The sequence below is a fragment of the Hypomesus nipponensis genome, chromosome 18 (assembly GCF_054491055.1).
Source record: "Hypomesus nipponensis isolate SF chromosome 18, ASM5449105v1, whole genome shotgun sequence".
NCBI lineage: Eukaryota > Metazoa > Chordata > Actinopteri > Osmeriformes > Osmeridae > Hypomesus > Hypomesus nipponensis.
This window is the reverse complement of record NC_140378.1, coordinates 16,408,989-16,427,320: the sequence shown is the minus strand read 5'-3', so window position 1 is coordinate 16,427,320 and position 18,332 is coordinate 16,408,989. Positions and strand designations below refer to the sequence as shown.

The following is an 18,332-nucleotide window of genomic DNA, read 5'->3' as shown; positions in this document are numbered from 1 at the left end:
CTGGAAGAATATTTTATTATTTTGATTGTCTTGCTGCTGACTTGAAATAAGTATGTAATTTTGACACACACAAGCTTGGCATGCAACATTTAAATTTAGACTTGTCAGTGACACAAAGTAGGTTAAATATTTCCAGCCATTTTCTCTCAATCAAACTGCTGCAGATGACCAGAAAGAATTGCTGAAAATATCAAGGTAAAGTACAAGATTGCACATAATACCATCCCCCTCTTCAGACCACAAAGAACAACTGAGGCCATCTTCTCTGCCAATGGGTCTTCACTCTGGAAGACACCAGAGAAACCGAATTTACTTTATTACTTTGGCTTTACTACTGTATAGTAAAGCCATTTTTACTTTTATCCGTCCACTTGCATCATTGCTACACTGTCTCCTCCCAACCATGATCTGATATCCGAGCCCCAGAGAAGAGACCAAAGGGACGTGTCCCTCGAAAATTTCACAAGATAGCTGCCTTCTTGGCAAGTCCTGCAGCTAATACTGTAAAAAGAAAGGGGAACGTTTTCGGAACACATCTGGAAAAGTTTAGTGAAGAAGACCTCACTAAGTTGGCCAGCACAAAGTGCGCCCAGATGGCATCAGGTCCGGCAGTCTTTTCACCCTCCTAATAGAACTGTGACATACTCATTCTGGCTTACAAGAGACCTTCTAAGTATGAAAACATTTCCAGATAACTAGGACCTGTCAAAGCGAGAGAAAAATAGTTGAAACTGTTCGGTAAATCCGAATCGTCCACCCCATTTACACTGCTTAATTATTTAATCTCATTTGCACATTGATTGATAGAGGCCATCGGGTTAATCCTTCGCCAGGCTGCTCTAAAATCACCACTGCATTGCATTTCAATATGTTTCCTTACTTCAACTAGCCTTCCTTATTTCATGCATCTCACTAGTTAAGTGCATACGCACTTTTTCTCCAGTGGATTGGCATCATAATTTGTCAGGTTCCTTTTAGGCTATTAATGACAGATTCAAGATGTTTTGTCACCCAAATGTTCTTTTGATAAGTAACAACCAGAACCTTTTTGTTGGGAATACTGAGTTAACATAGAATGTGACAGAAACGAGACAGTGTCAGATACCGTCGACTTTACTCGTTTGGCGTCCCCTCGTGTCGACCACATGTAATAACTGCCGATATTGGCTGTCATTTCGCTGTTCGAAGCTCCTCAATTTATAGTGTCACATGACATGGAAGGAAGGCACAAAAATAGCTTCCTTTACGAAAAATTGCTTCATATCTCCAAAGGGACATTCTTACGGAAAAAGAAACCAGGGTTAGCTTGTTAGCTAGCTAGTGTGAAATTGGTGGTCATTTTTTCAATATGATAATTTGGTCCAAAAAGGTTGTCACCAAATCAACTAACCAATATCTATATGACCAACATCATGGGCTCAAGCACTGCACCAGTTCAGTGAATGACTACTAGTGCAGACAATGTACTGCCATTGCCAGTAATCTATTTTGAGCCTATTTTGTGCCTCAAGAGGAAGCTTCTTTCTTAGTTAATCCTCGGAGAAAGCTATCATTATGGTATAAAAATAGCTCTAATATTTAGCAATATGGTTGACAATCGAGATTCTTATGGTGTACATGTAGATGTATTATATATACTTCAACACAATGTATTTTCATTGTTGTTCTCTCATTCTCTATCTCTCTCACACACACACAAACTGAAATATTTTTGTAAATGCTCTCACTTCATGAGCCACCATCCATGTACTGTAGACTACAGACGTCCTGTGGTTTACCCTTTCAAATGAGTTTGACTGGCCCCTCTCCCAAAATTGTATGGTAGCAGTATTGCATCATCATGCACTGGGCTGGTATTTTCTATAGGGCAGTAATCAGAACGCTATTGCGTAGAAGCCCTCAGAGCTCCACAGCAAAAGAGAATCTTTTGGAAGGATTCCATATTGTCATCTTCATTTATGGTCTGGTCTTAGAGATTGTGTCTACACTGTGAATGTCGGTCAGTTCTGGGTCATAAAGGAATCAACATTACATTGACACATTGTACCTAGCCTCATAGCATGTATTAGCCTACATGTGGTTCTTACCAAGTACTCTCTATAAACATGAGATGAATGTGTGAGATGGGTGGCTGACAGCATTCCTTTAGGAGAAACCTTGTACTTTTGAAACCTATTTGTAAAGACTTTAAAAAAGAAAGCCATTATGGTTTATTTCTCCTTTTGCAAAGTAAACTCCCATTGGAGGAGATGTTTGGTGTGTGCTTGTTGTTTCCATCACCACATGTCCCTCTGCCCACATCTGTTCCATATAAAAAGTGATTTACTTCTGTGTATAATCACGTGTTGACCTCCAGTCTAGCTGGTCGCTCCCCCAGCCACGAAGGATTTTCCAGCCCAGTGACTTGTTTTCCCAGTCTGCTCTGCCTCTCACCACAGACTCGTCTGTCTGCTCTGCTCTGGTCTCTCTAAACCTCGCTCTGCTTTCTCTCAGCATCACCTACATTTGTTATGGTTAGGAGACATGTGTCTACATTCAGATCTGCAGGCGTTGTTGTTGGGCGCTTGTTGGGGTTTTTCACGACTGTTCTGCCGGTGTTTTTCCCACCTGGGTTTGGAGTTGCCAGGGCAACAGGTCAGACTAAAGGTCTGTGGGTGTGCGTGTGTGTAATCTGACAGGAGGAAGCCGAGCTGTGTTTTCCCGCCTCCAGTCTCTGTCAACACTGCAGCCAGGGATGAGAGAGAGTCACGGAGGCGGAGCCTCTCTCACTGCAGCACGAGATAGCAGGGATGCTTAGTAGGCTGCTTCCCCACGCTGGACTGACAACGCTGGAATAACCCTCCCCTTCTTACACACATGCGCGCATATCTCCTGACACAAATCTCAGACTGCGATCAACCCCCCCTTAGCTGCAAGCATCTGTGTCTTTCTTTGCTATTTTCTCTCACTCCCTCTCTCCCTCTCATTCTCTCTCTCTCTCTCTCTCTCTCTCTCTCTCTCTCTCTCTCTCTCTCTCTCTCTCTCTCTCTCTCTCTCTCTCTATCTCTCCCTCCAGCTCGCTCTACCTCTCCTGCTTGCTCACTTCGTGTCTCCTTCACGCTCCATCTGCAGCTTCAGCTCACAGCTCCCTCACAGGAACACAGGCGAGAAAGAGATGTCCTCCAACCTGCCCTCTGGGACGGGGGCCAAAGCCAAGCCCCAATCCCCTTTCAGGAAGAGGGGAAGCCTGCAGTACTCAGCCAGCCCAGGTAAGTGGGGGAGCCTGGTGCTGAGAGCTCATCTGTGAGTTTGCATCATTCATAATGATGCAGTGCAACTGGGGGTGGAACGGACTAGGGCTCAGTGACAGATGTTGCTGCATGAGAGTTCAAGGGGTGCAATGTTTTGTGATGTATATGGGAATATACATCATTTTTGATGTTGTCTCTGTAGACTGAGTCAGTGTACCAGAAGTTATGGTGCACACACATTTTTGTGTATTAGTTTGAGTACGTTTGTTCAGGTGCAGTTTTGGAAATGGAGTAGAACCTGTTGATTAAAGGAAATTCAAAAGCTTTAATCAAAAGAATTGCTGATGCAGTGATGATTTGGTTTTCCATTCGAGCCACTGTTATTCAACGGATGAAACTTGTGCTGGCTTTTTGGCAATTCCCAAAATTCTTTGTTCCAAATTCCTCATAGGTTGTTGTTTTATTGTTTGTTCGTTTTTTAAAATGTTATCCTGCAGAGCTCTTCATGCTCAACATTAAACATAAACTGAATTTTTTGCTCGACCTCCCTCGAGTCTGGTTGTAATGTGAAATGTCACGATGGAGCTGAAGCCAGCTTCTGTGTGAAATATGCCAGAGCCTTCTTACTACATCAGTGGTTTTCTGATCCTCTGATCCTCTACTGAATTAGTGGATCAGAACCTTGTCTCGTGTCTCTGATGTGGCCACACCAACAACCCTTTGGATCCAGTAGGACAGAGACACAGCACCTCTTTTCATCATCCAGAAAAAACTACGAAAAGATAACCGCATCTCGTCAAAACGAGCACATTTACAAGACAGTTTTTCTTCTTGGAAAAAGAAGTGTTTTACGCCATTGATATGCAAATGATTGACTGTTGTACAGTAGCTAAAGAACGATTGGGTGCTACTGCTGGGAGGAAGGGGTGTGGTACCCCGCAGTTCCAGACACACCCCAATATGTAAATGAATGACAGCATTCAACCTATCAGCTTGTCAACCCCTCTAACACATTAGTCACATTATGATTATATAATGATTACATCATGTATAATTAAAAGTCGTTTATCTTTATTGAAGCCCACACAGGTACACATAAGGATTTGTTGTAGCCTGTGGGCATGGTGGATCAAACTGGATACCACTGGATCAAATACTGTGTGCTTTCTTTTGTCAACACCCCAACACAAAGACACAGAGGAGTGTTTCTGTAAAATAAATACTCAAAATACAATTTAGCTGATAGGGTACATTCATTTATCACAGTTGATAAGACTTATTGCAGTAATAACTGTGTGTATGTGTGTGTGCGGGCATGCTGTGTGTGTGGCTAATATGTGAAGGTCTATGGAGCTCATTTTAAGCTCCAATCTGAGTCATTACAGTATGTGTCACAGGGGTTTGGGTGTTTTGTCTGGAGACCTCTGAAAGAGAGAGAGAGAGATGGAAAAAGAGAGACACAGAGGGAGGGAGAAAGAAAGATAGATACAGAGAGGGAGAGCGATAATGAGTGAGAGAGATACAGAGAGACATACAGAGAGGGACTGAGATAGAGAAAGATACAGAGAGAGATATAGAGAGGGACTGAGATAGAGAAAGATACAGAGAGAGATATAGAGAGGGACTGAGATAGAGAGGAGGAGTCTGATGCCAGACTCATCCCCGTAGGCTGTGAATTATCCTGGCACACAGCAGAACACACTGTTTCTCTCTGTTTGTGAAAGCTAAATAATTACAGACTGGGACATTCGGATGACTCACTCTTATCATCATCAGTGTAACCAAGAACATTTATATACGTCTATGTTAATGGGTGTATAATCAATACAGGAAGCATTGTTACATGGTATTCAATACAACCATCCCATTTGCTTAATTTAAAATTAGCGTCAGCCTGTGTTTGGTTGCCATCCATACTCCTCTCTTGGATTGTTTGGATCAAATGAAAAGGCAGTAAGGCAACCAGGCTGGAACACTGCCTGTTTCTTAGACAACGAGAAATCATCTTACTTTCTTCCTGACAAACATTTGGCAATTTGTGCTCGTCGTCTATCCTCTAACAGCAGCTGCAGGGTGTGTGTGTGTGATTCTGCAGACAACTCCTGAATAAGCAGAGGTAGGAGCAAGAGAGCCTGGGTGTGCAGGAACCATGGATAAAACATTGTTCTCTACGCCCACACACCACTTAGCAACAAATGGCTGGAGTTGGTGCGCGTGGCAGAACTCTATGGGATGGAAGAACCTCCTGTTTTGGCTGTCTAGAAGACGGGTTGTAGAGGGCTGGTATACATCGCTTTCAGTGTGCAAGGCTTTGTGATGAGGCCCCATGAGTGTCATCCAAATAATCATGGGTACATATTACCCATGATTATATGTTGCATCAATATATTTTCCATCTGTGACCATTATGACCCTACGATATGTCATCTTTACATGCTACCACTGCTATTTCATGGAATGATTAACTGTAATGATTGACTTTACTTACCTTTTATCAGTGCAGATATCCATGTGAATGTATACAAGACCCTCACCTAGGACCCCCTCCATGGCCTCTGCCCTGCTTTGTAATCTCTGTCAGGCTAAAGTAAATAATGTGGGTGGTGAACTGTGGACTCTTGCCTCATAGGTGGGGCCTTGTCCTGCAATGCAATCTCCCAGGGGTTGATGGAGGGGTGGTGAGGGCTACAGATAGGGAGCTGTCACTGCAGTCTCTCCATATTCTTCTCAATTCTTCGCACAATTACAATACCAGAACAGTTCTGGGATTTTTCATTTGAAAACGTCACAGAGAAAAGGACCAGATGTCTGGTAGGATCAATCCTTGAGTCTTTCATACTTTTCATACTACTCAACATTTTGGGGTGTTTTTCAGAATTTGTTTAGTTAGATTTGTACAAAAAATTAGGTTTGACTTGATGTTGGGTATGATGCATTGTGATGTAATGTTATGTACTGTGATGTGCTGGAATGGATGGTTGGTAATTCCAACTTCTGCCTGTAATGCACACCTTTGCCCTCTAGGGGGAGTGTGAAAGACACAAATGCGATCATACTGAATCAGGTTTGAGCTTGGTCAGCGACATTGTATTTGCAGATATTGTGGTTGAAACGCTGGGAGGCGATTGGTTGACTAGGAAGATTTTACATGGTTGATTGCCTGGTTACGAAAGATGAAATTGTTCCGTGAGTCTTTTCAGCAGGCATAACTGTTTGCCCTTGAGTGGCAATTTTGTTAACAGCTGGGTTGCTTGTTAGAATTTGATTGCCTGTAAATACTTGAGTCCCTCTGGGTTTTTGTAACTGAATATTGGGAAGAAATTGCTGTGCTCTTTCACAATAAGCCAAATCAGTTTCTTTTTTTTACTCAGGCATAGTTGACGAGGACTGAGGAAGGCATAGGGGAAAGCTTAGAAGTGTATGTACGGAGTGAATTGAAAAGTGACTCCCAAGATTCTTGCCTCACTTACTGCTCTAGAAACTACTGTGCGTCAGACTATCAATCACTGCATTAAGGGGCAATCAAACAATCCACGAGTCTCACAAACTGAATACCTGACCCCCCAAAGGCTGGCCGCTGAAAAAAGTCCACTCTCCTACTGTAGCTACCTAGCAACACAGCCATTATGTAAGAAACACTGTTATCCACTTGACCTCGTCACTGGTCACAATCCATCATTTGTCTCATTGATAAGACTCTGTACAGATACTGTCCACAGCATTCTCAAATGCCTGTGTGGACACAGAAGAGGTTTAGATGGGTTTCAACTGAATCACATGGACACAGTATTCAGGCCCCAATCCACAAGCACATTGTAATGTCAGCAATCATGTCAATTATAACTGTTCCACTGCTACCAGCTGACCATACCAACCATAATCCATTCATTCCATACTGGATAGTGCTAAGCACACTAAGATCTCAAATGTGTTTGTTTGGTTCATACTAAATAAGCATTTCCAACCAGTTCCTCTCAGCGAGCATAACAGACAGTGGCATAGCATACATACCCCTAACAAAGCAAACCTCATCTCTCTCTCTCTCTCTCTCTCTCTCTCTCTCTCTCTCTCTCTCTCTCTCTCTCTCTCTCTCTCTCTCTCTCTCTCAATCTCAATCTCAATCTCTGTCTCTCTCTCTTTCTGTCCTTCCCTCACACGCACTTTCATAAGCACTCCCTTGAGAGAAAAAGCATGCAGAGACGGCGTCTGATAGGCGGGGGGTGATGTCAGCAATAACAAACGCGAGCTACACTGGGGATGAGTGTTGGTCACCCCTGCCCCTCTGCACCATGTGGTACGTCCCAGATCGATGTCACAGGCATTTAAATGAGAAGAATCAGCTGCAGAGCCTGCTAATGCAACGACAGCTGGCCAGAACCAGAGGAGACACAGGGGGGGTCTGAGACTGGGATGAGGGGGAGAGGATGGATCTGCTGGACCAGCTTTGTGTATGTATTATGACAGAAAGAGAGATATAAGGGGGCATTGTATGTATGTGCGACTATGCGTGTGTGAGTGTGTGTGCGTACGTGCGTCAGTGTTGTTATTTTGATAGTACGTGCATGTGTGTCTCTCTCTGTTGCCCCATCCCTGTTTCTCTCTGTCTCTCTGCTGCTCCAACCCTCCCCTCTCTCCCTCCCATCATCCGGTGTGTTAAAGGTGAACAGACGCCATCCCAGGCTGTTTGGCATGTTCCGCCTCTCTGGCAGGGCAGAGTGTTTCTTCCAGACACACGAGCTACTGGCTCACGCAGGCTTTGAGGATAATATTGTCAGGATCCCGCACAAACAAAACAGTCTCTCCTGTAACCTCCCCCTCTCCCCTTGTCCACCCCTCAACTCATGTTGTTGCCACTGGCTTGTGTAAGTCCCTTCAGGGCAATGCTGTCTGTATTGTGTTGAGGAGAGCGAGTATGAATGGATGGATCATGGAAGCAGCTGTGCATTGTCTTGGACTGCAAAGAGATGCAGCTGCACACAATGAAAGGGTAATCAATACTGCGAGTGCTAACACCAGTGGGATGGATGAGAGAACTGCTGAATGCAGAGTAGAAGGCAGGCTTTGACTGTGTGTGTGCATGTGTCACACGTGTGAGCGTGTATGTATGTGCTTGTGTCATTTTTAAATGATGCCCAGCTGCATCACTGCTCACACTGCATAGTGATCTGACAGGTTTTAATTAGATTGTGTTGTGTTGTGCTGTGCGTGTGTGTGTGTATTGTCTAAAACAGTCATTCTTGAAAGGAAATAATAGTGTATAGCAGCAGTTATTTCAGTTCTAAAAGAAGACAATCAACAAGGGTTTTATTCAGCAGCTTCATAGCCTAGAGCAAGGAGCTTGGTCATTTACACCTCTGGCCCCCCAAGATTTCTGATGGCTTACAATAAAAAACGAAGGAATTGTTTAAATTATTTTTTCTCAGTGGCCCCTTTATTTTAAGATGGGACCCTCCAAAAATAAAATTATGGCTATGGTACTGACATAGTGTTTATCTAAATATCTAAATCCCCTGCAGTGTTATGTAACAGACAAGTAGGATCGCAAGGAAACAAGGAAAACTGTCTATGTGCAACTCAGTTTTTATGGAAAAAAGAGAAAAGTTGGATAGAGAGAGAGCTGAGGGACTTTATTCCACAGGAAGTCTCTTGACCCTTCATCCTGCTCTCCTCATCATCTCTATTAAATGAGTTTTCCACTTGACACATTTGTGTAGACTGTTGACACCCCATTTGCCTCAGCGGGTGGGGAGAACTGGAGATTGCACGCCACCATCCAGTGTATTCCTGAAATATGCATGGAGTTGAAGTCAATTAGCAAATTGAAATAATTTTACCTGGGTCTAGGTTTCAGGGTAACGGTACAGGACTGGACAAAATATGATAGTGCTTTGTCAACAGCAAGTATCTGGAAAGCCATTGCAATGGGATCCCTCAGTCCTAATGTCCTTAACGGATGCCATCCCATAATGGCACACTAACCACACTTCAGTTTGTTTTTTTCTTGGAGTGATTTTTTCTTCATTGAGGGGCTGGGTGGTTACATAAGCATGGATGCTGCTGATCCAAATATAGCAGCCATTAGGGGATTAGCTCAGGGCCTGGTGGGCTCAGCTGTCTTTGCTGCTGGCCACATTCTGCCCGCCAAGCCAAGCCTCACCACAGCCCACTGACCACCACTGCCAGCACGCTTGGCGTTATACCCTCCCATGTGCAGTGTCTGTGGAAGTACCCACGTCAGAGTGGTCGACAGACTTTGGCCTGCATTTCAAAATGGCGTTAAAAATCATGTGTTGATGGGTGTATCCATTCTTCGTTTTTAAAAATGTATTATTATTTTAAAAAACTAAAAATGAAGCTTTCTTTCACTGTGTAGGAAGGTTTTTTGGTTCATCTCTCTCAGCCAGTGCACACATCCTCTGCAGACTGGAAATGTAAGAGAGCCTCTTCCTGTCCCGTCTGTGCTGGTTTGAGGTCAGCTCAAAACTGTACAGACTGTGTTTCTAGTTATAACTGGAACAGTAACACTGGGTCTCTCCTATCCTCGCCTCCTAAAGTCCTGCATTCAGTATGCGGAGCCTGTCCTCCGTACGAACATGTTCTCTTTGTCGTTAAGTAGACGAGAGTCGGTTAGGGTTTGGAAAGCACTGTTCTATTGTCATAAACCGGTGAGGCACCAAATACCTCTCCTCAAGTTTAAAAAACTGCTCTTAAATAGCATCTATGGAGCTGTTTCTGCCCCAGTTTCACAGTGCCTACTCTTCATCTGCTATGCTTTTGCCTGGCCCTTCGCCTGCACATTTACAAGACTGCTTGCTGCATTGCAAATCACGCAACATTGTGTGTTGCGGAGGAGGTGTCGATCAAGCAGTGTTAGGCAGGAGGTGTAGTCAGGCCGGCGATTAGGCCATCACTTCCTGAGCAGGTTCCCCACAGTGTCTCTCTCTGTCTGTTCCACCCCAGGGGCCTTGTATGTTCCAATGCAGCCATCTATGTCATACTAATGGACCCATCTAAGGCACTAACTGGTCTCACAGTGGAGGAATCACAGACAGAGGATAGGTGTTTCTGTCGAACAAAACTGTTAATAAAACATTGACTTCCCAATGTGCTATTTTGAGATGGTACACACACAAATTATGCTCAGCGACACTAGATTGTAGGTGATGTTAGCACTGTGAGTGCTTGATGGAGGGTGTGTGTGTGTATGTGTGTGAATGCGTACCTGTGCATGCATGCGTTTAAGCACACAGGTGGGCAGTAGACCTACAGACATTCTATCACACAAGGGTTGGAAGCTGAGGAATTAAATATTCAAGAGGATAATGAATATTTCAAAGGTAAGCAAGAGTTTCCTGACGCCAGATTAATATCATCATACAGAGACACAGTACATACAGACCTCCAAATATGCTCTTGGGAGATGTTCCTGCTCCAGCTGTCTGCTGCATAGTCGAATTGCTCTCAGCTTTGTATTCATGTAACCATCTTCAGCATGATACATGGCCTTCCTGACCTCTAGAAACCCACCTCCAGTGTTTTCAAGGGGGCTATTTTGTTTTCCATGTCCTTCTCCTTCTCCACTTGGCTTCATTAATAGACAATATAAATATAGTATTTTAGAGTCAACAATGGAGGGTATTTACCACCTGTGTGTGTGTGTGTGTGTGTGTTGGTGTGTGTGTGTGTGTGTGTGTTGGTGTGTGTGTGTGTGTGTGTTGATTGCTCCTTGACCTGAATGGTCCATTGTGTGTGAAGACACACAGAGTGGCAGAGCTCAGGCCTCTGGCACAGAGTGTTGGTACAGGACTTTATGTTGGTCTAGGATTGTGTGTGTGTTCCAATACTGTGTGTGTGTGTTCCAGGGCTGTGTGTGTTGGTGAAGGGCTCTGTAAACTGACTGTTAGACTGAGGAACAACAGGCATGTGTCGTCTGTGGGCTAGACTCTTACTTGGGTAGGGTGACAGAACAAGAAATTCTCCTGAAAAAGTCTCTCATTGAGCCAAGTTAACTGGGCCTCACTGATGACCATCTTTCTCTTCCTATAAACCTCTCCCTCTGTCAGCAAGTGTGACACAGATGGCAGGAATGCATGGATCGTCAGCATTATGGTCTTGAGTTTACGGCCTCAATTATTGCATGTCCTGAAGATGTTTATTATTTCTCATTCGTCCCATTCTCTCGCCTCTCCCTCCTTCCTCTCTCCGTTCCCATGGTTCCCTCTGCAGTAGACCCTCGTAGCGTGCGGCACCTCCTGACATCCCAGCATTCCTTGCCAGGAATACCTGTGGCGCACAAACATCCCATTGACCTGCGCACCTCCATGGACGGGAAGTACAAGGAGATAGCTGAGGTGAGGGACCAGTACAGATCAAGTTGATCTGTTTGCCTGACTGGTGTTTACAATACTGGCCCACAAGTATTGCCCCAGTTATTTCAGAAGGAGCGTTTTTTTGTTTTTGTGTGTGTGTTTAGGAGCTGTTCTCCCGCAGCCTGGCAGAGAGTGACATGCGCAGCGCCCCCTATGAGTTCCCCGAGGACAGCCCCATTGAGCAGCTGGAGGAGCGACGCCAGCGGCTGGAGAGACAGATCAGCCAGGATGTGAAGTAAGAGACCCTGGGGATGGGCCAGATGGAGGGAAGCATGGATGCGTGCGGAGAGAAGGATGGGATGGGATGGAAGGATGGATGGAAGGATGGATGGATGGATGAATGGATGGATGAACTGATAAATGGATAAACGAGAACTCCTTATTCTTCAACTCCTTATTGTAATCTTCAAGGTTTGAGCCTGATATCCTACTCAGAGCCAAACAGGAGTTCATGAAGACGGACAGCGCTGCAGATTTAGAGTCAGTAACGTATCCCAACTGAGCACCAACATTTTTATCCTTTGGTACGGCCTTCATAAATTCTGGGCCCTGCATATTAAAGACTCCTAAAGTTGAACTCCTCTTTTTGTGTTTACTAGATTCTTGAAGGAACAGAACCAATCTCCCACGGATCACTACCCCTGCGAGAGAGAGCTTGTTCCAGAACGAGAATACCAGCGAGTCACCATCTCAGGGGAGGAACAATGTGGGGTGGGTGACATTTAGTCCTCCCCAAGAAATCACTTACACAATCTTCTGTTTCCACTTTAAGGCTGAGAAAACCTTTCGAATCCCTTTTTGAATGAGTAATCACCTGCTATCTGGCAACAAACTGAATTAAACATCTTTCTTTTCCACCCTCTCTCCAGGTCCCTTTCACAGACTTGCTGGATGCAGCCAAGTGTGTGGTGAAGGCTCTCTTCATAAGGGAGAAGTACATTGGCCTGTCCATGCAGAGCTTCTGTAAGACCACCGCCCGCTACCTCCAAGAGATGAGCGAGAGACCCCTGGACATGGGCATCTATGATGAGATCCATGAGACCTCTGTCACTGCTGGTATACACCCACACACACACACACAATCACTCAAACACACCTCTCCAAAAATACTCTCGGCACTCGTTGTGAGTTCACACACCGCCTGTCAGTCATACTGTAGATTGAATTTTTTTGTTTTTTTTCTAACACTGAACATTGACACATTTGTTGGCATTTTGTTATATTCTCACTTCCATCCGACACCATCACGTAACTGTCTTTCCCTCCTAAGACGCCACAGTGCACCCGCCTGTCTCAGAAACACATCCCTATGAGAACCAAGAACCGGCCAGTATGCCGCACGACATGGGTTACGGCTGCAAGATGGTGAATGGTGTGGTGCATCTGTACACCAACAAGAACACCATGGACAAGTAAGAAGCTGCACTTAAATTTCCCCTCACACCTAATGTCTTCGACAAATACAAACTGGATGCATCCACTATATCATTGTACAGTAATGTTATGATTTGGCTGTTATTGATGTTATGCAAAGGACAGCCTGAGGTGTTACTGGTTGCAGATATGTGCTGTGTTTGTGTCTTTCAGAGGCACAGAGTTGGATCTGCCCTATCCGGACCTCCAAGAGTACATTGCTGACATGAATGTCATGATGGCCCTCATTATCAACGGACCAGTGTGAGTAGAGGAAGCCTCACAACTGGTTTCGCCTGCCATCCTTTTAGTGTCTGTGGAGAAACACATGTACCACTGAAATCTGACACAGTGTCTGTTTGCTAACCTCAGAAAGTCCTTTTGCTACCGCCGGCTACAGTACCTGAGCTCCAAGTTCCAGATGCACATCCTGCTTAACGAGATGAAGGAGCTGGCGGCCCAGAAGAAAGTCCCCCACCGAGACTTCTACAACATCCGCAAGGTGGGTTTCCGGTCCCAGACTAACTGTGGAATGCACTTACAGTTAAACTCACAGTGAGGTTCAAAGGACCTCAAATCCAGGTCTGACAGCATGTCTGTATTTGGGACTCCTTGTGCAGGTGGACACACACATCCATGCCTCGTCCTGCATGAATCAGAAACACCTGCTGCGCTTCATCAAGAGAGCCATGAAGAAGTATCCCGGGGAGATCGTCCATGTGGAGAGAGGCGTTGGCCAGACACTGATGGAGGTGTTTGAGAGCATGAACCTCACAGCTTTCGATCTGAGCGTGGACACGCTGGACATGCACGCCGTAAGTGGATGCTTAGAATATCAACCTGACATGGAGAAGGTTGTGAGACAACTAAGAGTGGAGCTCAAGGAGATTGGGAAGTGAAGGATGCTCAAAGAGAGCTTCTTCATTGCGATTCCTCCTTGAAGACAGATCCCTTTTTGACTAGACCAGACATGCCAGAGGCATTCATCAGTTAGGAAGATGAACTGTCTTAGGGTGACAAATGTCCCCATTCTCTCTGCAGGATCGCAACACTTTTCATCGCTTTGACAAGTTCAATGCTAAATACAACCCCATCGGCGAGTCGATCCTGAGAGAGATATTCATCAAGACTGACAACCACGTCGAGGGGAAATACTTTGGACACATCATCAAGGTGATGTGGGGGGGTCAGATGGGGTCAGATGGCTGAGCGGTTAGGGAAATCGGGCTATTAATCAGGTTGCCGATTCGATTTCCGGCCGTGCCACATGACTTTACCCTACTTGCCTCGGGGGGAATATCCCTGTACTTTACTGTAAGTCGCTCTGGATAAGTGCTAAATGACTAAATGTAAATCTAACTAAGATCACTCACTTTACTTTCTGTCTCTCAGTGATACTTGACGTGAGCATGACACAGGGTCATTTTAACTGGGGGATGGGCGTACCTCAGAGGTGGCATTTGCCTATTTGAGGCCCCAATTTTAGATCCCCCACCCCATTATGTCGCTTTGGATTAAAGTGCCCACTAAGTGTGCATTATATTTCAGTTGTACTTGCGCCCCCTGCTGACTGGTATTGACCTCTGCATCTAAGGAGGTGATGGCTGACCTGGAGGAGAGTAAGTACCAGAACGTAGAGCTACGTCTGTCCATCTACGGTCGCTCCAGGGACGAGTGGGACAAACTGGCCGAGTGGGCAGTCAAGCACGGAGTGTACTCTGACAATGTACGCTGGCTGGTGCAGGTGCCCAGACTCTTGTAAGTCAAATTTGTTCCAATTTCCCATGATATATGTATCTTGAACAGATCCAAACAAATTCTTAATCAACTGATTTTCTTTTTTTTACAGTGATGTCTACCATGCCAAGAAGCAGCTGTCCAACTTCCAGGAGATGCTGGAGAACATCTTTATGCCTTTGTTCGAGGTCACAATCAACCCCGGAAGCCACCCAGAGCTCCACCTCTTCCTTCAACACGTAAGGACTTGATGCTTCTGAATTCGATCATCCACAATGGGCTTTGTGGCCTTTGTGTGGGAGCACCATGCATGTACAACACTGAACAAACCGTTTGTCTTCAGGTGGTGGGTTTTGACAGTGTTGATGACGAGTCCAAACCTGAACATCATATTTTCAACCTGGACAGCCCTCTTCCAGGCAACTGGAATGACGAGTACAACCCCCCATATGCCTATTACCTGTACTACATGTATGCTAACATGACTGTGCTAAACCACCTCCGCAGGTATGTGTCCTCAACTTCAGTTCAACTTTTAACCTGACTGATTATTTTGGCCTACTTCAGTCGTCAAGTCTCGACTGTGAGGTTGAATTGTGAGGCAAACACAAACTCATACTGAACCACTAGAGGGCATGACGACATAGTTAATGGCAGCAATTCTCCCTTCTGTGGAGGTATGTGAGCAGACAATGCAAGTCAAAGGACAAAACCTACTCACAGTGGTATGTCTGAAGTCTAAAGTGAAGCGTAATAACGAATCTACTTGTGATCTGAATTAGGGTCAGGAAAAAATGTACGCTTCCATGTAGGTTTCACCAAAATGTACTAAATACTAAAACTGTTTACGTCAAGCTTATCCAGGTCACTGGAGGTGCTAGCAGTTGAGCATGCTAGGTAGCGTATCTCTCACCTCTCTATGATTCCAGGCAGCGAGGCTTCAACACGCTCGTGCTGCGTCCGCATTGCGGGGAGGCGGGGCCTATCCACCACTTGGTCTCTGGCTTCATGCTGTCTGAGAACATCTCCCATGGGCTGCTGCTCAGGAAGGTCTGTGTTCCAGCGTCTACCGTAGCTTCCTTCACTAGCTGCCGTCTCACACAGCACATGGAAGGGATCTGACAAAGAAACACTGTTCCTGTGTGAATCTATTTGGTTCCCCTGTCTCTGGGCAGATTTCTCATAGAGCTTTTGTAATCTCACTTACATTTTATTCATCTAACCTTTTATCTAAGACTTTTATCCAAAGAAACGCATCCCAAGGATTCCAATTTGAATTGAAGCCCTGAGGGGTGAAACAAGGACGAATGCAAAGCAAGTTGATGCCAACACTAATCTCTGCCCCATCCTTCCCTTAAGGCCCCAGTGCTGCAGTACCTGTACTACCTGGCTCAGATCGGCATCGCCATGTCCCCCCTCAGCAACAACAGCCTCTTCCTCAGCTACCACCGTAACCCCCTGCCTGAGTACCTGTCCAGAGGCCTCGTGGTGTCCCTGTCCACTGACGACCCCCTGCAGTTCCACTTCACCAAGGTTGGTGACCGCAAAATTGATTCACGCTCATTATATTTACATGTAGTCATTTTGCAGACGCTCTTATCCAGAGCGACTTACAGTAAGTACATATATCCCAGTAACTCCTTACGCTGATTCAATGCCTGTGTGTCATTCAATAATGGAACATTTGATTTGCTTTATTGATCCCGAAGGAAATTCTGGCCCAGTAACCACAGCTGTGGTGTGGGTATAATGCGTTTCTCTCTGTGATGCGTCTCAGGAGCCTCTGATGGAGGAGTACAGCATAGCTGCCCAGGTGTGGAAGTTGAGCTCCTGTGACATGTGTGAGCTGGCCAGAAACAGTGTCCTGATGAGCGGTTTCTCCCATAAGGTACTTGCTTACTATCTAGGTTGTCCATTATCTACATTTGTTTCCCTGGAAATGCATTACAGTCCACTGGAGACCTGAAATGTACATAAAGTGTCAGTGTTTCCTTCTTGTCCCACTGGGGGTAAATTCAGTTTGCAACAGAGCACAGACAAACAATGAAAGCCCTCCTTCTCTTCAGGCAAAGAGCTATTGGCTGGGCCCTCACTACCTCAAGGAAGGACAGGAAGGTAACGACATAAGGCGCAGCAACGTCCCTGACATCCGTTTGGCGTACCGCCATGAGACCATGTGTGAGGAACTCAACCTGATTACCCAGGCCATACGCACCGATGAGCTGGAGACCATTGAGGAGGAGAGCAGCCTGTGCATGGGACCGGCTCAGGGGGACAAGTGAGGACCTCATCCCATGTGGCTCCAAATCAACCATGGACATCCTACCTGCTCAAATCTCTCAACACAACTCGTATCACACCCAGAGTTTGGACTGGTTAGGGAATGTTTCACATTCGAAAGGAAACATTTGGCAGGCAGTTATGATGGTTTGTGGGTTATGAAGTCGTGTCTGTTGTATTTCCTCAAATGTACCTGCTGTTGAAGTTTACCCTACCAAGTGTTTGTAAATTTCAGATGATTGATGGAATTCTTACTTTTAAGCGTTTCCTGTGGTTTTGTCAATTTACCTATATTTATTTGAGTGAACACATTCTTTATATAGCATTTTTTTGTCAAGGTTATGTTGTGGACAAAATACATCATCCATTCCTATGTGAAGGTCTGGAACATACTGTACCATATTAAATCCTAGTTATTTCACTACAACATCTACTACGGTAGTATTTTTCCAGATACCACAACTGCTTCTCTGGTTTCAAGAAATACTTGTGTGAGCAAGGCAACATATTCTGCTGTCATTTGTGTGTTCCTGTTTCTACTAGTCTTTATGGTGTTCTTCTTCGGTGGCATAAAGGCATTTATTGTATGTTTCTTTACAGGGTTCCTGCTGCTATTGTGGCACACGGCCTAATTTATAGTGGTGTACAGTCAACTGTAATTACCACCATTTTTGCATGTAGTTTCCATTCTCTATGCAGTCTGCCCACTCCCCTTCTGAGGAGTAATCAATGTTCAGTACAGTGGAAAGAATTCAAGCACATTTTATTGTGCTGGTGATGCATATGTTTTCCTAAACTATGATCGCATATTTCAGCTGATATATTTTATGTTCCATAATCCGCTTGTTTATTTGTTTCCTGAGACAAACATATCGTGCAAAAACCCTGTATCATAGGTCGTGACCTGGATATTAACTTGACACTTCAGCTATTATTGCTTATGGTCCACAAACCTCAAATACAGTTGTTAACTCTTTCTTTTCCTACATCATTCTTTCACATGGTATATAAAAAAATGTAAGGAATATTTTTTTATTTAATATATGTATTTTAAGGGGGGGATACCGTGAGACTGGTATCTTTTTTCTTGACAGTAAAATGTAAATGAAGTGCATTAAGCTTCTGCTTGTATAAAGATTTGCCAGCCAGGACATTACATTTACATTTACATTTATTCATTTAGCAGACGCTTTTATCCAAAGCGACTTCCAAGAGAGAGCTTTACAAAAGAGCATAGGTCACTGATCATAACAACGAGATTGTCCCAAACATTGCAAGTAGCCAAAACATGAAGCATACATTG

The 18,332-nt window shown here is 44.7% G+C and overlaps 1 protein-coding gene across 1 annotated transcript; it reads left to right on the top strand.

The window, feature by feature from the left end:
• Positions 1-3,063: 3,063 nt before the first annotated feature.
• On the top strand, positions 3,064-18,005 carry ampd2b (adenosine monophosphate deaminase 2b). Its single transcript, XM_084680785.1, has 18 exons — positions 3,064-3,248; positions 11,457-11,581; positions 11,704-11,834; positions 12,011-12,079; positions 12,199-12,310; positions 12,469-12,655; positions 12,870-13,011; positions 13,187-13,276; positions 13,385-13,514; positions 13,633-13,827; positions 14,054-14,185; positions 14,607-14,770; positions 14,862-14,988; positions 15,093-15,256; positions 15,679-15,799; positions 16,109-16,282; positions 16,527-16,637; positions 16,816-18,005. The coding sequence occupies exons 1-18, from the start codon at positions 3,155-3,157 to the stop codon at positions 17,029-17,031; spliced, it is 2,484 nt and encodes an 827-aa protein (XP_084536911.1). The 5' UTR covers positions 3,064-3,154; the 3' UTR covers positions 17,032-18,005.
• Positions 18,006-18,332: the final 327 nt, after the last annotated feature.

What these genes read in the sequence shown, in the direction of transcription:
- ampd2b (XM_084680785.1), top strand. Translation starts at nt 3,155, where the DNA reads ATGTCCTCCAACCTGCCCTCTGGGACGGGGGCCAAAGCCAAGCCCCAA. An exon ending in GCAGTACTCAGCCAGCCCAG is followed by an intron (nt 3,249 to 11,456) that starts GTAAGTGGGGGA and finishes TTCCCTCTGCAG; the next exon opens with TAGACCCTCGTAGCGTGCGG. An exon ending in GTGCTAAACCACCTCCGCAG is followed by an intron (nt 15,257 to 15,678) that starts GTATGTGTCCTC and finishes CTATGATTCCAG; the next exon opens with GCAGCGAGGCTTCAACACGC.